At 38.0% G+C, this 23,127-nt stretch overlaps 1 protein-coding gene across 1 annotated transcript in view; it reads left to right on the top strand.

Annotated features, from left to right (window-relative positions):
• The first annotated feature begins 1,645 nt into the window (after positions 1-1,645).
• SYT15 (synaptotagmin 15) overlaps positions 1,646-23,127 on the top strand; it is a 33,203-nt gene continuing 11,721 nt past the window's right edge. The window contains exons 1-6 of the mRNA XM_072424121.1: positions 1,646-1,762; positions 11,167-11,368; positions 12,495-12,637; positions 13,873-14,168; positions 17,626-17,796; positions 21,461-21,581. Of these exons, the coding sequence (XP_072280222.1) occupies positions 1,756-1,762; positions 11,167-11,368; positions 12,495-12,637; positions 13,873-14,168; positions 17,626-17,796; positions 21,461-21,581 (940 nt within the window). The 5' untranslated portion in view covers positions 1,646-1,755. The remainder of the gene's footprint in view (positions 1,763-11,166; positions 11,369-12,494; positions 12,638-13,872; positions 14,169-17,625; positions 17,797-21,460; positions 21,582-23,127) is intronic.

Raw genomic sequence — 23,127 nt, forward strand, 5'->3', positions numbered from 1 at the left:
TGAAGAGGATACACTTATCAGTGAAGCTGGATGATCCAGCAAACCTGTAATGGATCTGGTCTAGGATTGAACACATTTGCTAACAAATAGCAAAGTACTTTTAAGAAATCCGATCCAGGTTTGCTGGATAACCCATCTTCACTGTGGAAAGTGTATCTTCTCCCACCTTGGAGAACCCTAATAAATCAGGCCCATTGTGTATACACAATTGCAAAAATGACAGCACTAGTGGCATTTCCCTATTCAAGTGGCAAAATGCTAGCGTCATGAGATTTAGGGCAAATTTATTCTAAATATCATCCCTAGCGTACCTTCACTAGGCCACTGTAAGGTGACACACTATAATGCATTGTGGTGTGGTGTGCTGCCACAAAACTGTGCATTAACACAACTCACAGCCCTAGCACAGATGTTCTTCTGAGGCCCATAGCTTTGAATAGGCCCTTAGATTTTGTAATATTACCTCCCCGATACTCATTGTTACCCTCTCAAGTATTTTGGCATAAGGAGGCAAAACACAGCCTCTACTAAGACAGTCACCTTCACACAGAAAGCCAGTGCAGAAAGTGTCATGATAATAGTATCAGAGTGACATTCAAATTTATTGGTAGCACAATGGCATGTATTTTAAATAGTGCCTAAATGCAGATACGGCGCACCTCAGTGTGACCTTTGCAAACTCTGTGTGATACACACAGATACACTGCACCGGGAAAATGGCACAGATGTGTTTTTTCATGGTGTTATGGCATGTCATAATCTTATTAAGAAATTAAAAGACCACTTTAATAGAATGTATATGTTAATGTGTGAAAAAATGCATTAATGCACTGTAACAATGTGAATTGAATGTGTCTGAAATGGCAAGATCTCCTTGTTTAAGTTCCCCACTTAATAATGCAGCCTATCTTTTAGAGTTTCCTCCCTTTCTGTTACATTCTCTGTAATAATAAAACAACTTTAGAGATGGACCTTTCAGTATTTACCAAAAACAGAAATAGATTTGGGTCTACTGAATCTTTAGGTCTATTATTCACAAACAGATATGTTTCCAATTTTGTGATTAAGTGACTGATCAGAATTATATTTTGATTGGTAATGCATTCATTGGAGGTCAAAATGCTGCACACATATGTACAAGATTCTTGTCTTTCCTTTGGATGGATTTTTCCCAGGAACAAATAATTGAAATTCTGATCAGATGTATTTAATACAAACATGATACAACTTGTGGAATTTTGATCAATAATTTAGTATGATCTATTCACAGCCGTTCCAAACTAAAAAAAAGACTTCACAAACTGTCTGCTGTTGAATTTCCATCAGATTCATTTTAGATCCGAGCATTGTATTGGATCAGAAATTGAAATCTGTCCATAGGTACTAACCCTTAACATTTCTTTTTTTTACTGTGTTCCGTCACCCACAGCAGACAAAAGTAAACTCATATATGACAGAAAAACAAATCATTTAGTGTCTTATGATAATTGTTTTCCCTCCTCCCCTTCAGTCATGTAGAACAGAAGACAGGGAATCAATGCTTGTACAGTAAAGGGGAGGATTCAGCAGTTAGTCACTGTACACTGCATGTGTGTTAGACCTGGGATCTGAGAATGACAGCACTGTGCCTGTAGCTGGATAGGACTGAGAATTGGAGATCTCTGAATAAAGTGAACTGATCCCCATGAATTGAGGAAGACCAGGAGGAGGATAGTCCTCTCTTCATACCTTTCCTGTTCAGAAGGACAAGTAGCAATGTCTGGTAAGCTGTGACATGTTTGCATATTGTCACAGGGGGAGTTTACATATGATCTTGACTTGCACTTTTAGAAAGTCTGTATATTCCTGCAAGGACATTAGAGTTAGAGAGAGTCTGATTTACAAAATTTGGAGCAGATCAAAAGATGTTACCAGTCTGATTTCTTGTAGAGCTAATTGATTACAATGAATGACTTCTCTTGTTTCCCATTTTTTAAATTAGTTTCAGGAAGCCAGAAGCAGCCCCTTTTATTGAAGTGAATGTTTGTAGAACAGATTGTGTTGGACTAATTAGGTTCTCCTTTTTTTGGACAGAAATATGTTTGGCTATGATTGTAATCTGATGTCAGCATTTCATTTGAAGGGTTTTCTTTGAAATCTTCCAGCAGATCTCTTCTGAGACAGATATGGTCCTATATTGTTATTGGTCCTGCCATATGATTACATAATTTGCCATATGATTGTATTCATTTCCATCATTATCCAATACTATGCCTAATTGGCAGATTTTTCAAACAGATTTTTAAGGAATCACAAATGTTATATGATTTTTGTTGTGCTTTATAACTATTTACAGAATTTGTAAATATATGTTGTATATACTTTCTTATTGGAGAGAAAAAAAATCAGCCTTGGAAGTCAGGAGTTTCTTTCTGTACTTGTTTGCTTGTCAGCAGCATTTGTCAAAGTTGTCTGCACATGGGAACAATGCTCGCCCAACAGGTTTCAGACTCAGACATTGCTGATACCCCTGTTTAAACAACCACAATGCTGAAGCAGTACAATGAGGATTTGTGACAAATTGCTGCACATATGTGTTATTAAAGTGGTAGACCTTGAGATGTATCCTGCTGTCACTAAAAAATTTGGGAAGCAAGGCTTGTGAAAATAGCAGCATGTGCAACCAGCAAATAGATCAATAGCTAATTCTACTACCTGCATCTGTTGTGCTCATTTTGGCTATATTCTACACTGATACTTGAAAAATGATGTAAAGTTAATCTACAGGCAAACAGCTAAATACACAAATTAAATATGTATAAAGGAGCTGTGATGCCTGCCAAAGGATTTGTATTTCACCCTAACCTTTCCTATGATTGACACAGCTCTGCCAGGACATCCCTGTTTAGCAAGGGAGAGACCTGATTCTTTTCTGCTGCAGTTAAAGAAGACCTACCACTGAGAGATGATGCCATTGCTGAACTCATTGTGAATTATACTAATTGCCTGGATGTAAAGCCGATCATTTGGTGGCACTAATTGTAGTTACATCTGTAATCATGCACCACACCTGAGCTGTACACTCATTCTGGGTCAGTGATACAGAAGGTAATAAAGGCCAATGATCAGAGCACCAACCAGGCAAGTTGGATATTTTATAACCAGAAGACATGACTGCTTACTTGATCTCCTAATGGAAGGTTTATTTTGGGTATGACTTAGGTCAAACTGTAAATTTGAGTTATTGGGCAACCGCCCCAGGGTAGGCACTATTGTTGAGTATGAATTTGCCTCTAGCACCATCCTAAGTTAAGGGGATGATCTAGCCACCCAAAAAGAGCATGCCTCTATGTGACCCACTTCCATGTCACAATTCCATATTTTGCACCCCTAATTTGTGAATGAACAGTGCTCTTTAATCATATAACTTGCTTATTGTTAAAACATAAGTACTACAGAATGCCTGGCTTGTTTGGTTTCTCCCTCTCCATATCTGATCTTTGCGAGTTTACAAAAGACTGATACAAAGTCACATTTCAGTACTTAAAACATATGTTTCTATCAGCATAACTACAGTACAATTTATTTCTGTGGACATGTTTACTGTTGTGTCACTTTGGTACCGTTTTGTCTCTGCATCCATGTTTTTAGTGTCAATATAGTGCTGAATATGCCCTGAGGTGCATGTATCTGGTGAAGTCAGTATGGCACTGTTTGTTTAATTGTAGACCGTTTTCTGTTGGTGTCCATACAATACTGATGTGTTTCTGCAAATAGGTTTCCGGTGGTGTTAGTATAGTATGCACTGAATATATCAATTTGGACACGTTTCCTGCAAAACTCTGGAGGTGTAAACTCTACTATATTTATTACATTCTGTGCACTTGGTCTATCTATTACATTACAGATAGAACCTGTCTATTACATAGTACTGGTGTAACAGTCAGTATGAGAAACCACAGAACCCAAGCGAGGACCAGGCATCTAACACACACACAAACACATGTCAGAAGTTGATTAGTTCAGTGTTTTTCAACCTTTTTTGAGCCACGGCACATTTTTTACATTGAAAAAATTAATGCAGCACACCACAAACCAAAATGATACAAAATGACACTCTGTAGTACAATAATCACTCCACTAGCTGTGCATAAGTGTAACACAGGACTTTAAAGAAACAAACATGGAGACTTCCACATTTAATTCAACAAAATTACATCTGCCACATCTGTAAATTAACAAATACCAGAAAAAGAAAAGGTGGGGGACTTTAAATACAGTATATATATATATATATATATATATATATATACACATATGACTACGTTGCCAATGAACTAACAGTTGTAAAATTCAACAATACCAGTAACATTAAAAATTCTTTATTATAAAAATTAAACACAACAACACATGCAAATCACATATGCATGAATTATCCTCATGAATTATATGGAGGATAATTCATGCATATGTGATTTGCATGTGTTGTTGTGTTATCGTTTGTTTTTAATTTTTATATTAAGGAATTTTCAAAGTTACTGGTATTGTTGAACTTTACAACTGTTAGTTACTAGGCAACACAGTCATGTATATGGGTATACCAAACTTGTGGGATCACCTTTTCTGGGGTAAAAGGTACTCCCAGACTGAGGGAGAAGTGTATGAAGCACACTGGAGTCAGTAGTTAAGGTTGAAACTGACCCGCAGTCAGTTTTATTAAAAGGTTGCATAAGATAAAACAAAACAAAACAAAAATAAATCCTAGCCAGTCAGGCACTAACTAAACAGCAAGCAGATTCCTCTCTACCTGTTGGTGGCTAACCCAGCCAACTCAACATAAAGGTTCCAGCAACCTTTAATCACATGTAGTACAACAATGGCTCTCAAAGGCGGCTTCCCTGTGCCCCAGGTCAGGGAGTTCATCCTTCCTCTCCTTTTTACCTGCTGCTCACAGCTGTGCAGTAATTAATGGCCAGAAAAAAATAAACTCTGGCCTGGATCAGAACACTTCTGAGTGACATGTAAAACCCAGGTCTGGGTTATTCTCCCCCATAGGAGAGGAAACAAGGAGAAAAATATCTTCCCTCCAAGATGACCCCTTTTGCCATGTCACATATCCCCCCCCCCCTGCTCAAGCCACCGCGGTTGAGCAACCGACATTGAGAGGCAGTGGACTCATGACAAAGCCTCTGTATTATACTGGAGTTTACCAGGTCTGTGTTCCACTGTAAGTTTAAAGGGTTGGAGAGACAAGAACCACCTGGTCACTCGACTGTTTTTCTCTTTGTTGTCACACATCCATTTCAGAGGGGCGTGATCTGTGACAAGTCTGAACTTCCTACCCAACAGATAGTACTTAAGGGCTTTCAATACCCACTTGATAGCCAAACATTCTTTTTCTACAATTGAATATTTTTTTTCATGTACATTCAGTTTCCTGCTCAAGTACACAACAGGATGCTCTTCCCTGTCTTTGATTTGGGACAGTACCGCACCTAGTCCCACCTCAGAGGCATCAGTCGGAACAACAAACTCTCTTGTGAAGTCTGGAGTCATCAACACTGGTTGTACACAAAGAGCCTTCTCGGCTTCGGAGTTACACTTAATCATGACAGAACTTCTGCCTTTAGTGAGGTCTGTCAATGGGGCTGGAATTGAAGCAAAATTGGGAATAAAGCGCCTATAATAGCCAGTAATTCCAAAAAAGGCTCTGACTTGTTTTTTTTTTATAGGCTAGGGCCATTTTTGAATTGCCTCGATTTTATTAATTTAGAGCTTAATCACACCTTGACCAATGACATACCCCAGGTACTTGGCTTCCTCCATGCCTTTATAACACTTCTTAGGGTTGGCCGTCAGTGCCGCTTTCTGAGTGTGTCTAAGACAGCCTGTACCCAAGGCAGGTGGGTTTCCCAGTCAGGGCTGTAAATGATTAAATCATCCAAATACGCGGCCTCGTACTGGCGATGAGGTCCCAAAGCTTGTCCATCATTCTTTGGAAGGAGGCAGGAGCACCATGCAAGCCAAACGGCATCCTTTTGTACTGAATTGACCTCTCTGGGGCTAATAGTGGGCAAAATGTAAATCAGGGCACTGGGCAATGATGCTTGGTGCAATAAAATGTGTTTTTATACTTTTATTTTATGTTTTGCTGTGTTTTTTACTGTAAAAAAAAATTTAAAAGCAGATTACATAGTAATCTGCTTTTAAATTTCCGGCCCCCAGAATCCATTGCATCACCCGGAAGATGTCACACATCTTGCCGGGTGATGCGGTGGGGATGTCCCTGCCCTGCTCACTCTGCTGAAGCTGCTCGCATCACGGCGGGAAATCGCCGCTGGCATCACCCCTGGAATTTACTATTGGTGATCGCATCTGCAGTTAGATGTGATGCACCATGCAGAAATCCTAACTGCGGATGCGTGCAGCGGGGTGGCGGGGACCCGGGCGGCATTTAAAAGCAGATTATTCAGTAATCTGCTTTTAAATTTCCCGCCCGGCCACGCCCCAACAGAGAGGCGCCCCGGCATCACAGCGGAATCGTCCGATCGCCTCTGGAGCGCGGGGCTGTGACTCAGGGTGACTCAGGGTTACTGCTTTTTGCTAGTTTTTTCCACCCCGAGTCACACTCGGGATTACCGCTAGGGGGGTTAATGACCAGACAAAACCAAACTTTGGCCTGGATCAGAACACTTCTGAGTGACATGCAAAACCCAGATCTGCAATCCCAGCAGACCTGTTGCTGGTTAATCTCTGCCATAGAAGAGGAAACAAGGAGAAATATATCTTCCCTCCAAGCTGATCCTTTTGCCATGTATATACTGCATTTCAAGTCCCTCATCTTTCCTTTTTTTATTATATGTAACACAGTACTTGCTAAAAAGCTGCTAAGCTTTAAAATAATAGAGTGCAACACATTTTGTGCAAACTGTGTCATATTTTAGTAGGTATATTTTTGCACTCTTCATTCGTGTCTGTTAATGTAAATCTCTTTTCCATTTAGTTATATTCTGCAATGGTGCATGGTTTCTTCAGTACCCAGTAACATGTTATACCCAAAAATTGGTCGGAGTAAAAATGCTAGAAAAAAAAATGAGGCAGCTTTAAAGTCAAAGGCAGCTTTAAAGTCAAATATTTATCAAGTGACATGTAGCAGCCACTCTACAAAAAAGAGTGTATTTTTAGATCCTCTGAAAGTTAGAATTTTACCAACCACTAGAAATTAAGATACTGGATATAGGGAAAGAAACAAGTACATGACTTCAAGTTATAAGAATATACATAAAAAGAAGTTCTAGCTAAGGTGCAATATGACTCACCCAATGAGAGTGAGAGAGCAGCCTCTGTATTCCTTTGTCAGACTACGGGTCCTGTGCTACCACAAACCAGGAACTATGACAACCCCTACTGACATGAGTGGGCAAAGCCAGAACTGAGCCAAGGCTCCACAATCGACTTGCGTAGCCATGGCGATCCACCCCTGACTTGGCTAATTTCCCACTGCAAACCTGGAGATCTCCCACGGCACACTAGGGTGCCGTGGCACAGTGGTTGAAAAATCATTGGATTAGTTCATTTGACTATTACATATTTAACCAATAAAAGACCGATTTATTGTAATCTGCTGTTTATTCGACATCAAGGGTCCCCAGTCTGTGTTGCTAGCAGTTTCATTAGCAGTAACAGATGTTAAAGGTTTAAATGCAAACAAAAATGAATACATAGTTGTAGTTGCAAATATTGGGGGCAGCTAATTACAATGAAACTGTTTCATTACACATACGTTGCCGAAGCAAACCTAAAAGTAGATTAATTAGCCCTTAGTTATCCCTAACTAACCTTCATTTACATTATTTTCTAAATGCAATACTTAGCTGTGTTTTTTGTGTTTTTTTTTTGCTTTTCCTGTATATTTTTATAATATAATTTTTTATTGTGTTTGTAGATTAGTTATAAACAAAATTATACCTGAATGGTATCTAAATTTGCGTTATAGTCAACCTTTGTAGACCTTGCACATCTAAATTCAGACAGGGAAAAGGAAAAGAAGCACAAGGATCCAGTCAGAAACGCTACAGTGCTGAACATAAAAAGAGAGCAAAGAGACAGAAATATAGGCTTATTAGTGTGCTGCTTCTCTGATCATTGTCCAGTCCCAGGCTGAGGGATAGAATGACCATGAGGTAATATTTAACTGAAGCACAGTAAACTCAGGTCCCCTGCCAGACAGGACTGTGTGGTGTGGTAAAACTGTTTCCTGAGAATTCTACATTAACTTGTTATAGGAAGTGACTAGCATTGATTCTGCTGCTTTTACTGCTGACCTTACCAAAAAAACTAACCAGGAATTAGTACTAATTGACAAAAGAGACATGATATGCATTAATCCCTGGCTTTTGGTGGCATTTTGTTTTACCCCTGCACTGTACAATGCATTGTATGGCGCATGCAGTGCCACACACAGAGCCAGCCACTGTAGACAATGTAACTCATGCGCATGCACAGAAGTTATATCATCTTCACCAAAATCCACCATGGAGCCTGCGGTGAAGATAGCACCTACCAAGAATACATCAATGACTGGTTTAGGATCTGTCATCTCTGCAGGGCTGCTGTTTCTTCCAGCTTTGCTCAGCTTTATGGAACAGGCATTAGGACTTCTACCCCTGGGGAATGTGTGGTGAAAGTAATTTAATATATATATACCCCATTGTGCAAGCCCATACTTCACAAACATAATATTCAAATGTTTGTGGCAATACTTAGGTAGGAGTATTCGATTACGATGAGCCAATTATAATTAATAAAGTTCTGCAATAATCCCACCTTCCTACTTGATTTCTGGCATTGGTGAACAAGCACAATTTTATACTTGCATTCATGATATCTTTCTTTGTAGTACAAATGGGACTATGTTTGCCAAAGTTTGTTTGCAACATTGAAATGTCCTTATTTTTTGCCATAGACCTTCCCCTACCTAACCCCAATCCAACCTCAAATAGTGACTAATCCTTGACCGATTTTTCGGCCCCAATTCTTTTACCCAACTCAATCCCAGTTTAAATATCCCTCCAACCTTTCCATAAACCTCTCCCCTTGGACAGCAGATCCCCTTCCATTTAGGTGCAGAACATCATTAGCATATAGGTTGTACCCTAATGAACACTCAGCCCAGTGCTCTAGGAACCCAAATCCTTTCCACTTACCCCAGGTATGCCTGGTCTCTCTAAGCTCCCACTGCTTTCCTGTGTTGCCATTTGCATAGTAATATTCCAGAGAATATATATATACTTCTGAGGTCCTACCCTTTAGTTTGCAGCCTAGTTCACTAATATTTCCCAAGGCTCCTCCTGATCACCCTTTAGTAACCCTTTAAGTCGCTATACACTCATCAATTAATGAACAGTCTAGGTACAATAGAGTGGAAACACATGATTCACCATCAATTAAATAACCAAACCAAGAAAACGTTCAATATCAACTGAAAATACAATATATATTAAAAACTGTTCAAAGTGATCTTTAATGGATCTGACATCTGATACACAAACGAATATTCACGATTAGCTAGAAACAATCTAAATACAAAAAACAATTGACAGCTCACAGCATGGATTGAATGTAGGATTTGTTCAGTTTAATCATATTAGTTACATCAAATAATCAAATGAATGGTTTACTATATACTCATACAAGGACATGGTAAGTAGTTGAGCAGGAGGGATGGGCAGTGGCTTATGTGGGGATATACAAATTTTTCTAAACATTTCAGGGGTAGAACTCTGCACAATATTTCAGTGTATAGGGTTGAACAGGTGGATGTTGGAACGAAAACTTTGATTGCAATTTTAACAGTACTATGGCAACATTGTCATCCTGTTCAAGTAAATTACCTACAGAGAGTGTCTGGCTTAAATTACGAGGTATGATTTAACATATGGAGGACTAATCCAAACAAATAGGTGCTCATTGTGATTTATATACCATGATTAGTTTAACATGTTTCCAGTGGTTATGTAATGGGGTTCACCAAGTCTATGGCGGCAGTGAAAACATCTGCCATGGATGTCCGGTTTACTTTCACAGTACTAGTCTCTAATGTTATTGGTAATTACAATATTAAACCCTAAAATGACTCCATAAAGTATTATATTAAAAACACCTAATATGTTTTCTTTTTTTCCAGCCTTCAGGCTAAACTGTATAGATATAAAAGATGGGGAAGTCCCTTTGTTTTCTGGCAAACATTGTAGGCCTTTGTAGGTTTTTTTGTTTTAACGGCATGGGTTGGATCCTTTGTTTTTATTGTTGGGATACAAGGACAGAAACTGATGAGAAATCTCTCCAAAGTGGACAAATACACAACAAAACACTGATTCTAGTGGAAAAGAGTGAAATATGAAGGTTTTATTGGGGTTTGTGCATTCACCTCACTATTTTTCTAGCATTGTAATTTGAGAAAAAAGGAGAAAAACCTCTAGTTCGATCACATATATCGGTATGAATGTGGCAGATGTTTTATTACTTCCCATGCTATATTAAAAGGGAAAAATAGGTTGACTAAGTTTAGGCTTAAAAAGGAGTTATCTGCTGTAGACTGCCATTGTTAAATTTCTAAATCAATACCTACCTGTCTTGTTGATCTTCTGACTTTAGTACTAACTGTATCACTGGACAGAACATTTCTAAATAAAGATTTAAGCAATCTCACTCAAAGGACTGAAATTTCACTGTATGGTCTAATACTAGTAATGCTATGTGATAGTAGACCTAAAATCTTGAAATGACCTACTTTTTTTGCAGTGGACAAACTAGCCTCATGATTAGTCTGGTTTGTGATTGAGTATTTCCTATAACATTGGGGTGGGGAGTGGAATTCAAGGTAGCTGATTAGTTTGCACTGGAGCTATCTCAATGGGATTTGTATGTTCTCCCCATGTTTGTGTAGGTTTCCTTTCACATCCCAGAACCATATGGTAGGTAAATTTGCTTCCCCCAAAGCTGACCCTAAAATATTGTAGGGATAATATATTGCTTGCTCTTCTAAGGGCTAGTCAATGACATGACATAACTATGAACTCTAATTGTCTGTGGAATATTTCAGACTTATAGACATGCATCATAAGCACTAACTAACAACTATTTGATTGTTTAGGAAACCAACTTGCTTATTTTGTTCTCAATTAGAACAGGTGGCAGCAGTGGCTGGAGGTGTAATAGGAGCAGTTCTTCTATTATTTCTAATTGGGTTTGGAGTCTACATCCTATGGAAGAAGAAGTGCATTAGCCTTTCTTACGAGGAACTGGGAAACACATCAACTCCAACGCAAACTGACATTGCCGGTATGGAGAGACTATCACCATCTTTGAGTTATGCTAAGGACTTGGGGTAAGATTCAACACTGGAATTCTGCTGAGGTTTACAAGAATTATCACGAAATTTAAATAGAAATTGAATATTTTTAATGCCTATCCACCCTCTGCTGTAGTATAGAAAGTCCCACAATAAATGTATTTCTATCCTTTCCAAGTAACTTGCTGAGGAGGTCAACTAGAGATAAAATTGGAGTTTCTCCCCTATTAGAGAGTTCTCCCCACTTGTGTTTTAAATCATCATAAACAAGGCCAGAAGTTAGAGAAAACCTTGAATGGTATCCCAGGTAAACCTGACAGAAGTCCTAACTCCTTCCTACGTTATACAAAATTAATAGTAACAAATGACATACAGTCTAACAGCTGCACTCACCTGAATACACAAATAATAAAATAGTTTAATTGAACAGTCGTATCCACCTAGGGATTAAGCTTTTTAGAAAAAGGGTTCAGTTTTATCTGCCTAAGTGTTGACCCCTTTGTTTGGTGTCATCTGTGATATGTGTTTTTGACTTGTTTGTATTAAAACAATGTATGTACATCATTATTTGCATCGTTCACTGTGTACCTTAAAAGTCTGATCTTTTTGTTGATGTGATACTTTATTTCATGAAAAAGGACCGGAAAATTTTCATTATCATCCGGATAGTTTAACAGAAAATGAAAAAATAAAGCTACTTGCTGCAACAATTAACAGTATAATATTTTAAAAAGCAGATACAAACCTGAAATTAGCAAAAATTGCAATAAAATCAGATTATGTCCACATGGCCTATACCCTTTGCCAACAAGTCTGGTTTTTCAACTTGATTAGCTCTTCAGTTTAGTTAACTGAAGACGGCGGAAGAACCTACTGTGAAGGCTCTTCAGTTTATAATAGTTTACAATATTGAGGTTTGAAGTTGAGAATGTTCTTCAAAAACTTGTATTTTTCTTTAAATATTTTTTATGGTACAGTGCCCAATTATTATCAAAATGTTTGGCATCACTCTATTTGTTTGATTAGTTAAAAAAGGTGCAAATAGCATAGCAATACAAATGTCCGAGCAATGCCAATTGCAGTTTTAAGCATGAGCAAATATCATCAACAGTCATATTTATGTAACTGGTAACAGGCATTTATCTTTTTCTTTTGACTTTAGAACAAAAAGTGTACCTTTTATTGTTCCACCAAAGTTCCATGGGCGAGATTGGGTTGGTTTACAGAATGGGGAACGTGTCCAAGAAGACAGTGAGCCATATACTGCTCCAGATTTTCTTCCACGATCGTCCTTCTGTTCTATGGGTAAAATATTTTCTCTTAAAATTTGAAGGAGGTTTCACTTATATTAACATGAAAATGTGTGAATAAAGTGAAGGAGTAATTCTGTTTTAATGGGAAATCACCTGTAAACTTCTAAAACTTCTTATATCAAAATTGAAATCTGGCCTATTCCTCTTTAGGCTGTATTTTAAATCTACTGTACATATGTATGATATAATCTCATATTGCAACATGTTCATTTACATTGGGCCTGATTTAATAAAGCTCTCCAAGGCTAGAGAAGCTGGGTGATCCAGGACACATGGAATGGTTGTGCAATTTGTTAGCAAATGTTTTCACACCTGGACCATATTCATTCCAGGTTTGCTGGATCACCTAGCATTACTGTTGAAAGTGTATCCTCTCCAGCCTTGGATAACTTTTATAGATCAGGTCCATTGGCTTGGTCCCATTTTCTCTACACCTAATTCTGTAACCTTAATAGAAAACACTACTACAGCATTCCAGCTGTTAAAAAAAGTATGTGGAAAATAATTTTGGCATTACTGTACAGAAGTATAGCATGCATGTTTTTAAAATAAGTAAGCTTCTGTAAAAAAACAGATTCTGTGTATTGTGTAAAAGCTACTGTATCTCATTTCTATAGATTATAAACCTATTTGTGAAACCTCAATTTGTGGCCTGACATTCTGAACAGTAATTATTATTATTATTAATATCATTAAACAGGATTTATATAGCATCAACATACTACGCAGCACTGTACATTAAATATGGGTTGCAAATGACAGACAGATACAAACAGTGACACGGAAGAAGGAGATGACCCTGCCCCGAAGAGCTTACTATCTAGGACATGCCAATAAAGTTAACAAAAATAAATACATCCATGGTGTAAATTAAAATTACATAAGCTCTGTATATATCCTTTTTTTCAACCTTTTTACAGGATAAAGTATTTTGTACTTTTTTTGGTCATGTGCTCCTAAATGATGTTTTGTGCGTTATTGTTGGTCAACAAGAAAGATGAAGCTGTGTCCTCATTTAAAATTGCATAACAAACTCATATCTTAACTCATAATGTTTGTTACACACTTGACATGAAGATACAGTGCTGCCTGCTGGTGAGATTCAAGTATAAACTGAAATTCTTTTTCTAATGGCATTTTGGGGGAAAAAACTATTTCTACTCTAGTATATGCAGTAAACTATTTGCTGGAAAATATATTAATGTAATCTCTACTTACAATTTTTAGGGGGAGCATATGTTTTGGGCTCAATCAACCCAGCTTTGTATAAATATCCTGATGATAATGAAGAAATGGATTTCCCAGAAGGAAATGTTGGGCGCATATGGTTTGCTGTAGAGTATGAACATGAGACAGAAAGACTGGTGGTTTCTCTTATTAAAGTAAGAAACCTTCAGTTCAACTCCGACTCCTGCAACCCTTTTGTAAAGATGCATCTCCTGCCTGACGAAAGGCGCTATCTTCAATCAAAATCAAAGCGTAAAACCCTGAATCCCCAGTTCGATGAAAACTTTGTCTTTCAGGTAAGTTTTGCTGACAAATTTAAGACAGTTGTTGGGAGGGAACTTCCCAATTAACCATGACTACTAAAATTCAATGAGATAATGAAGGAGACATGAGAAGATGGGTATATATTTATACTTCAGGTTCTACACCTTTTATTAGTAAAATAAAAAAGGTCTGTTGATTTGTATTTTTATCTTTACTTGTTTAGGAATACTTGCTCCCTCGTTTTCTGTTTCACTGTCATTAGGATAGAACATAGAAAGATATATTGCAGATGGAACTGCATACAGTAGTGAAGGTCTAGGTAAAATTCTGGCTTTGCTATTTGCCTTAAAGAGATCCTTTGTACCTAACAAATAACATGGTAGAAGTGAAGCTCCATAAGTTATATGGAAACCACAAAACAGTTGGAAAGCAAACTGATTTTTGAATTGACCAGATCATGCAAATATTGTGAATAGACTATATAGATAGCTCATAAAAGTGTTATTTTTCAGTCCATCATGCTCAGAGCCTGCGATGGGAGAGTGGGCAGGCTGTCACTGCACATAACCCGCCCACTCTGCCATCCAAGGCTCTGAGCTTGCGATGGGAGAGTGGACGAGGATTTTGGCATAACCCCGCCCACTCTGTCATCGACCCCGCCCCTCTGGCAATTTTTTTTTTCAGATTGTGGCCCCTGACTAAAGAAGTTTGCCCACCTCTGGTCTAACCAACCCCAAAACTGTAAGGGGCTTATAGGGAAACTGCACTGGGCGTGATGCAACCCCTGCTGATTAGCTGAAACAGTATGTCATGGTAGGCAGCACATTTAGCAAGCAAGAGTGTATCTTAGAAAGCACCAAACTTAAACACAGGGGTCTCATTAATCTAAAATTCCTGCATATTTCATCATTTACAATGGAATGAAGTTACATTCCTAACAAGTGAGGAAAAGTGTAGAAGAATTGGTAGGTACAAGAAGGTACAAGGTCCAGAAAATATAGCATGGGGCAAACTACCAAGACACATTGGACCTCTTGGTTGACATACACCCTAGATTCCCATCATGTTTAAAAAACATAATTTGTACAGATTATTAAGCCTTCAGCTATGGAAGTATGGAATTACCCAGGATAATTGATATAAAGTGTATGCTTGCTGGGTATTTTTAAAACACTCCTGCATACCTACAAACACTCCTCTCAGACTTTTTCATTAGTTGAGGAAACATTGGACAACCCTTGCAGGATTTCAGGTTCTCATACTGGGTTACATGATTAATCCCATCATGTCCACAGCCGGTCAGAATTTCAGTGTTTTCCTACAGTTTGAAAAGCAAACCTCCCGTGTATAGAGAGTACCAGAGGGGAGAACTAAGGGAAATATATGGAGGCCAGAAGCAGAATCGAACTTCCATTGTTAATAAGTTAGAATTGACTTTGTAGCATAAAAAATTACTTCTGGACCAGCTGAAAAATTTGAAATTTACATCTGGAACAGGTTTATGGCCAGTTTTGCATGTGTGACTGTTAGTTGATTATCATGTTGTGGCAGCCTGGAATTACGATCAACAGCACATAGTGTATCATTACCAGTGAAAAGTTTAATCACATAGAGATTGACTTTGTTAGCCTCTCCTGCTGAAAATGTTGGGTTGGTATGGCTATTCTAACTAGTGAGGTCACCAACAGGGTAAAAGAGGCACTGATTCTGCTATAAAGGCCAACATTTAGAATGCTGTGCAAGATTAAAAAGACAGATCAGATCAAGAGAAGGACAACAAACATAATGGAAGGTCTAGGGGAAACTCATATCAGGACAGACTGCAGGAACAGTATTTGCTGAGCTCACTAACAGGGGATACGGCAAAAAACTTGCAAAACTAACCTTAGAAACAGTCCTTTTGCCACAAGAGTATTAGATGTTTGAAATAGACTTCCAAAGGTAGTAGGGCAATCTAATAAAGGATAAATTTAGTACTATAATCAGAAATGGAAGACTTGATAGGCATCTACCATCACTGCTCTGTGTTTCCACGATATGGTAAACCTGTAGCTAAACACTTTGAATTAATAACCTGGAACAATCTAATTTCCGTCTTCATAATCTGCATGCTTGCTCGAGGTCAGTGATTTGGAAAGTATAGCCACAGGAAAAGCATGATAACTAGTATAGAAGTTCCATAGCGGACGAAGGATTACAGGCACTATATCACTCTGTAAGTTTGTCATGGCAGTTTACTTTAAACTTTCCCTAAACTCAAACAACAAAGACAAAACTAAACACCTAAATATCTTAAAAATGAGGAATGCGGCATGTTTTACAGGTTTGTCAAGATATTTCTTTGCCCTGCTAAACATTCAGATTGTATCTTAACTTGCGTGTGGCAATACTCCAAAATCCTTCCTTGTTTAATTGAATGTAATAGTTGATGAAAAATTGCATAATACTGCCAATACACATTGGTTGTACAATACTGTACATCTTTTTTGGCTGCATAATTTCAAACCTTGATATTTGGGGGAGCATAAGGAGTTTGGTCTCCATAACTTATTTCTTTTTATCACTCTCTGCTGTAATAAAAAATGTACTGCCATTTAGAAATTTGCCAGGTAGGAGGACTAATTATACAAAATGCAGAAGCATGAACTTTATTATTATTATTATTATTGTTATTTTTAATTAATAAACAGTATTTATATAGCGCCAACATATTACACAGTACCATACAATAAATAGGGGTTGCAAATGACAAACAGATACAGACAAGAACACAAGAGCAGAAGAGGACCCTGCCCTGAGAGGTTACAATCTAGTGGGTGGGGGAAGTATCACACAATAGGAGGTGAGATAGGGAGTGGTGGGAAGTAGTGAGGGTTTTAAGACTGAAGAAGACGGGTAGGCAAAATTGAAAAGATGGGTTTTGAGTGCTCTTTTAAATTAGCAGAAAGTAGTAGCAGGCCGAATAGAATAAGGAATACCATTCCAGAGATTCTGGGCAGCTCTAGAAAAGTCTTGAAGTCGTGCATGTGAGGGGGTTATGAGTAAGGAAGTCAGTAGTAGGTCATTGGAGGAGTGAAGAGAGAGGCTAGAGGTGTATTTTTCTACCAGGTCAAAAAGGTAAGACAAGAGGTTTGAGACAAGAGCTATGAAGGAATTTGAAGGCTAAGCACAGGAGCTTGAATATGATTATAAGGTAAAATGGAAGCCAATGAAGAGAACTACAAAGAAAGGCAGCAGAAGAGGAGTGGTGGGAAGAATGGAGCTGCAGCATTTATAATAGATTGCAAAGGAGAGAGTTGGGTTAGTGGAATACTTAAAAATAAACTTTATTCGTAATTTATGGCCATTCTACAGTAAAGTCCTTTAAGGAATGTTCTACCCTCAATTTATGGATTTCATGAATTCCAACTCTGCATAAACTCTGCATTTAAGATCTTGTATTTTTGTATTCATTTAATATCTTGAATGATCTTGTCCAATTTTCTGCAGGTTTCTGGTAAAACATTACATCAGAGAATTCTGAGATTTTCTGTCTATCATGTGGATAAAATAAAAAAGCACCATCTCTTGGGACAGGTTCTCTTCCCTCTGAAAAATGAGAACTTAACAGATGATGGCAAGCTTGTCATTTGGCGAGATCTTGAACAAGAAAGTTCAGAGGTAAGACATTACAGAGAATAAGGCCTTTAATTTCTGACAGATTTTGCTGTGTAACTGATATTGGCATTTGAGCAGACTTTATCCTGTGCTATACCTTTTATTTTCTTGTTTCAGCATTTGCACTACATTTATGAAATCATGTAGAGCAAGGTTGCCAACCTACGGCTGCAAGATCCATCCCTTTCCTCATTTCCTCCCAGCTCGTTGTCTTGTGGGGGTTTGGGCGTGCGCATCTCCTATGTTCCTCTATCGAGATTGTGCTGCCAGGAGAGGGAGCTTCCTGAGCATGTCAGTGTTACTCCCTGGGAGTGGGCGTGTACTAAAGACCTGGCAATCAGCTGTGACTGTTCCCCGCCCACTACTGTAAGATAATCCCAGCAGCAGCGTGAGAGCTGTGTCTGTGTCCATGTAGCTGTAATTATCCACATTTTTAAATCTTCATATCTCCTTCACTGATTATCATAGAAATGTCAAATTTGCAGGGTACAAAGGGGACCCTGAGAGCTGTAACTAAAATTAATTTCACCCCCCTAAACATAACAAGTTGCCAGATAGGGGGTCACAAGCAAAAAAATTCCAACAACACACATTACAACATCACATTAAGGAGGGCTTTTTCAAGACCAGGGTTAGGGTACTACCGATCGTCTGTGCGTTATGGTGACCCAAAGGGTGCGTTTAGGTTGGCAGTAAGGTTGCAGTGCTGTTACCCCTTCCTCATGCCATGGAACCCTGGCTTGGGGGAGAAGTTTAGTACTGCTCACTGCCATCAGGAGTCAAATCTGCAGACGCTGCAGTGCGAGGGACTAAGCGACTGGCGAGCTGCCTGTTACACATAGCTGGCCACTTACCTTCTTATAACCCTAATTTCTCTGGATCAGAGGGATTTGGCAACTGGAAATGTGGAAGCCCCTTATGCCCCCCCTTCCCTAATAAAATGTTATACCCATCATATCATGCTAACCTGTCACACATAGCTATCCCCTTACTCTCTATGAACCCCAATTACTCTGTAAGAAAAGAAAAATGTGACTAACTATTGTGGCTAAATCCTCCTAAAATTTCATTACTATGGCGCCATCACAACATATAAAAAACTATAACTGTCATACCGTGCTACCCTGTCACACATAGCTGGCGACTTAACTTCAGTGAACACCAATTTCTTTTTAACAGTAGAGAAAGGGAAGTGTAGGATAAATGGGCGAGTCTTGTCTGGCTAGCCCCCCACTAAAATTTTATCACTACCATACCATGGTGCCTTTTTACATATAAATGTTCTCTTATGTTCTTTGAACCCCAATTTCTGCTGAAAGAGGAGCTGTAGGTATAAAAAAAATGTAGGATAGGAGGGGGACTCTTGTGGCTAACTCCTTCTTAAATGTTATTGCTGCAGCGCCATCACAACAACAATACAAAAAACTATATCATACCGTGCCATCCTGTCACACATCTGTCCCACAACTGGCAACTTACCTTCAATGAACCCTAATTTCTGTAGGATTAAGAAAATGCCCCCCTTGGCTATCCGTCACATGAATTGGATTTCTCTGTAAGTATCCATTGCAGAGATTTTGGGATACAAAATTACTAATTACTAATTAAAACTTTCCAGCTGCTGGCTAATTTACACTGTTGTATTATCTGGAATTCCTTAATTATTTTAATAATTAAACAATAAAACATTAATATGACAGTAGTTCTGAACCTAGTAATCAAGTCCACCATGCCACATCCTCTAAAGTTAATATGCATAAACTATGATCAACAAAGATTCTGGAACTTTGATGGCTCTGGTATAGATCCTTATCATGTAAGTGACAACAAAAAATAAATAGAATACCTTTATTCGTGGAAGATTAAAGCTCCAATTTAAATAGCCCTAGGATAAATATTAAAACCACGTTATTTGTGCACAACTTGCTTGAAGCCTATAACTCTTTCATACAGTGCTGAAAATTCTTACTGTACCAGATAGAAGTTGTGAGGAAACGCTAGTAGTACACCTCCCATTTGGCAGGGCCAGCCTTGACATGTTTTAAGGACAAGAAATCCACTTTACTGGAAGAATACATGTGGGATACTATGTCACAACATCAAAAAACAGAACTGCGTGGACATACTGGATATTCAAATGACAAAGCATATTGACGTCACAATGTGAACTACTGTGTTGATATTAAATGGATGTGAGATAGACTTAAACGAAAGGGTGGAGTGATTCCAAGTAGAAATTGTTTTTTCCTAGCCTGACACTACCAATCCACAACAGTCAAATACACTTTAAAGATTGAATACTATTTTTTGCTTGTGGTGAAGCACTTAACGGTGCGTTATGTCTGACACTGCCAATATTTTCACTACTGTATCGTCTGATAATCCAAAATGTAATACTAAAACTCCTGTCTGTGCATGATGTCTAGTCTATTTTATGCATACTAAGTGACTTATCAGAGTTTTGGAATGCTGTTTAAAAAAATGTCCAAAGATAAAACAATTAGATGTTTATTAAAATAAAATGCATTAATTTGCACTTTCCGTAAGGATAATAATTTCAATTAGATTCAGTAGTGAAAACAAACATAGAACCATCTGAAGTGGATGTTACAACAACTACTTGTGCTTGACTGATTTAAGTTGACTTTATTTACTAATTATAAAATGAAATGACAGGAAAAAGGAAATGATGTAGGATTAGCAAAATAGTGCAAAGTTATTCTAATCTAAAAACATTTTCTTTAGAAAGCCATTACATTATTTACAATCATTGCAGATATTACCTGTGGGTGCAACATCATTGGGGCTCCTAAACACAGCATGGATATAACAAAATAATATCTAGTAGTAGTTCATCACATTCAACTGGACTTGTTCTTGTAATGTGGAAGATGTTTGCAACTGTAAAAATTCTAAAGCAACTTGGAGACATCTTCAAAATTACAAGAACTATTCCAGCTTAATGTCACTACTACTAAATATACAATGACCTGGATAATGAGAACCTTCACAGACATAATTAAAGCAGTCTAAGTTGGGAGCAAAGAGTGGCTATGTTTAACCTACAGGGAGAACCTGCAAAGCATTGTAGCCACCCATTGGGCAGAAATTTAATACGCTGCATATTTCCTGGCCTATTCTGGAAGGAAGGAAGCTTGCTAATGAAAAAGGATTGGGAAACAAGCAATACCATAATTGGCTCTATTTATAAAACAGGGAATCTCACATTCTCTCAAACATTCCCCATGGCAATCAATTACTGCTATTGAAACACATGGACCTGAAGGATTCCAATGAGGGAATCTCTGGTCTGGTTCTCCGTTTTATAAATAGAGCCCAATCTAGCTTTAAAACCCTTTATGTTCAACAGATGCATTTTTTATGATTACATTTTTTTAATTTTGGCTATAGTAGGAAAGGGTTAGAACCTCAACTTTTGTCCTGTGTCCTCATTAGGGACATTTGCTGTGTAATACTTTAAAAAATGTATTAACTCATGTGAGTCAACAGAAATTATCTGCTTTTTTTTAGACTTATGTTTTATTTATAATTAAAATCTTTCAAAAGCTTACATCACCATGTTCCAGAAGAACAATACACATTTGGAGGTACACTGTTGTCTTTTTGTACTGGTAATCACTAAATATAATCATTTTTTCCTTAACAGCCACCATCAGTGTATGGAGACATTCAGTTCTCTCTTAGCTACAATGACTACCTTGGACGTCTAACTGTAGTGGTCCTTCGAGCAAAGGGAATACAGTTTCCAGAGGACCGTGGTGCTGTCAGTAAGTAAACATATACATTTTGGAATGTGAGCTTTTTTATCGATTCAAAAAAAAAAATAGTTTGGTATTACATGTTATTATAATACCATTTATGACATCTGTTGTGTGATAAATACCTAAACAATTCTTTAAAAAAAGTCTTCTCCAAAGCTACGTACACACTACTAATGGCTCTCGCCCGATAATCGGCACAGGGCGGATTCTGAAGTGTGTACAGCACTCGTCGTTCATCGTCCGAATGACCGTCCTGGCGGATCCACGGACGATCAACGACGAATGATTGTAATGCAAGGTATGGGGGAGAGTGCGCAGCAGGGGGGCGCTCCGTCGTTGTTCCCCCCTCCCCTCTGCATAGAGCAGAACGCTGCTGTATGTACAGCACCGTTCATGCATCGTGCAGTGCATAGACATTGGAAAGGATCGTAAAAGTGTGTACGTGGCTTAAGTCATATCTGTTCTGTTCCTAACTAGACCAAATCCTGACATGCTGCAGGGGTAAGAAGGTTGAAGTGAGAACTTCAGCTCATTATTTAGGAAATTAGACAAGATTAGTTTTTCCTAAAGTCTAAATTTACTGTTTGTGTGTTTAAAGTGTGTCTGTTTCAGAATAGGGAACTGGCTGTTGAGTGGTACATGCACATATAGTGGGAAGTTTTGCTTACATTTCCTGTAGAAAACTATTTACCATGTCCACCTCCTTACATACAGTGGAAGATACACATTTATATACATCCAGAAAAAAATTATTGGAATTTTGAATGCACCAAAGAACAAATTTATATCATTTATAACATTTGTATAAACAATTATATTTTAATAAGTCCAGAAACAATTATTAAAACAGCATTTTAAAAGTTCATTGTTCACTATGTATTTATGTTATTTCTAGCACCTTACAGTATTTGCAATATCATTATGTATCATTACCAATTACATCAAATTCAAGGCGATAACAGTTTGTTGTATATAGATCGATCTGTTCTGTACATATTAGCAGCTAAGAGATGCCAACAGATGGGTGCTAAGAGAATATAGCACATACAGTGTTAAGTCATAAACCATCATAAATTGGATACTGGGCACTATGAGATTAATAAACATGCCTAGGGATTGAGCACTGAGGGAAAATAGGCTAGGCATGTCAAGGTTTACACATAAGTGCAGAAGAACATTGATGGGTAACCATACCTGAGCTGGAGCTGGTTTCGAAAAAAAAAATACTTTTAACCTGGGGATAGGTCACTGAGGGGGCTCACATCTCACTAGATATTGAGGACTGATCTTTGCTGTGTTCAGGGTATAATGAAAAAAAAAACACTAACACACACACAAAACAACCCTTGGCTTTACAGAGGGAAACAATGAGAAAACATATTTCTACAAAGGGAAGACAGAGTATGCTTATATATTAGGCTATACTTTAAATTCCCACACCATTAGGCTGTGTGTGTCTAAGCTTGGTGTACAATGGGAGGCCATGGACAGTTTTTAATATGCAGTTTGTGTCTCCTGGGTTTATTTGAAAAAGTATTTTTTACTACCAAGT

This window comes from Pyxicephalus adspersus, chromosome 10, assembly GCF_032062135.1.
Source record: "Pyxicephalus adspersus chromosome 10, UCB_Pads_2.0, whole genome shotgun sequence".
In the NCBI taxonomy this organism is placed as follows: Eukaryota; Metazoa; Chordata; class Amphibia; order Anura; family Pyxicephalidae; genus Pyxicephalus; species Pyxicephalus adspersus.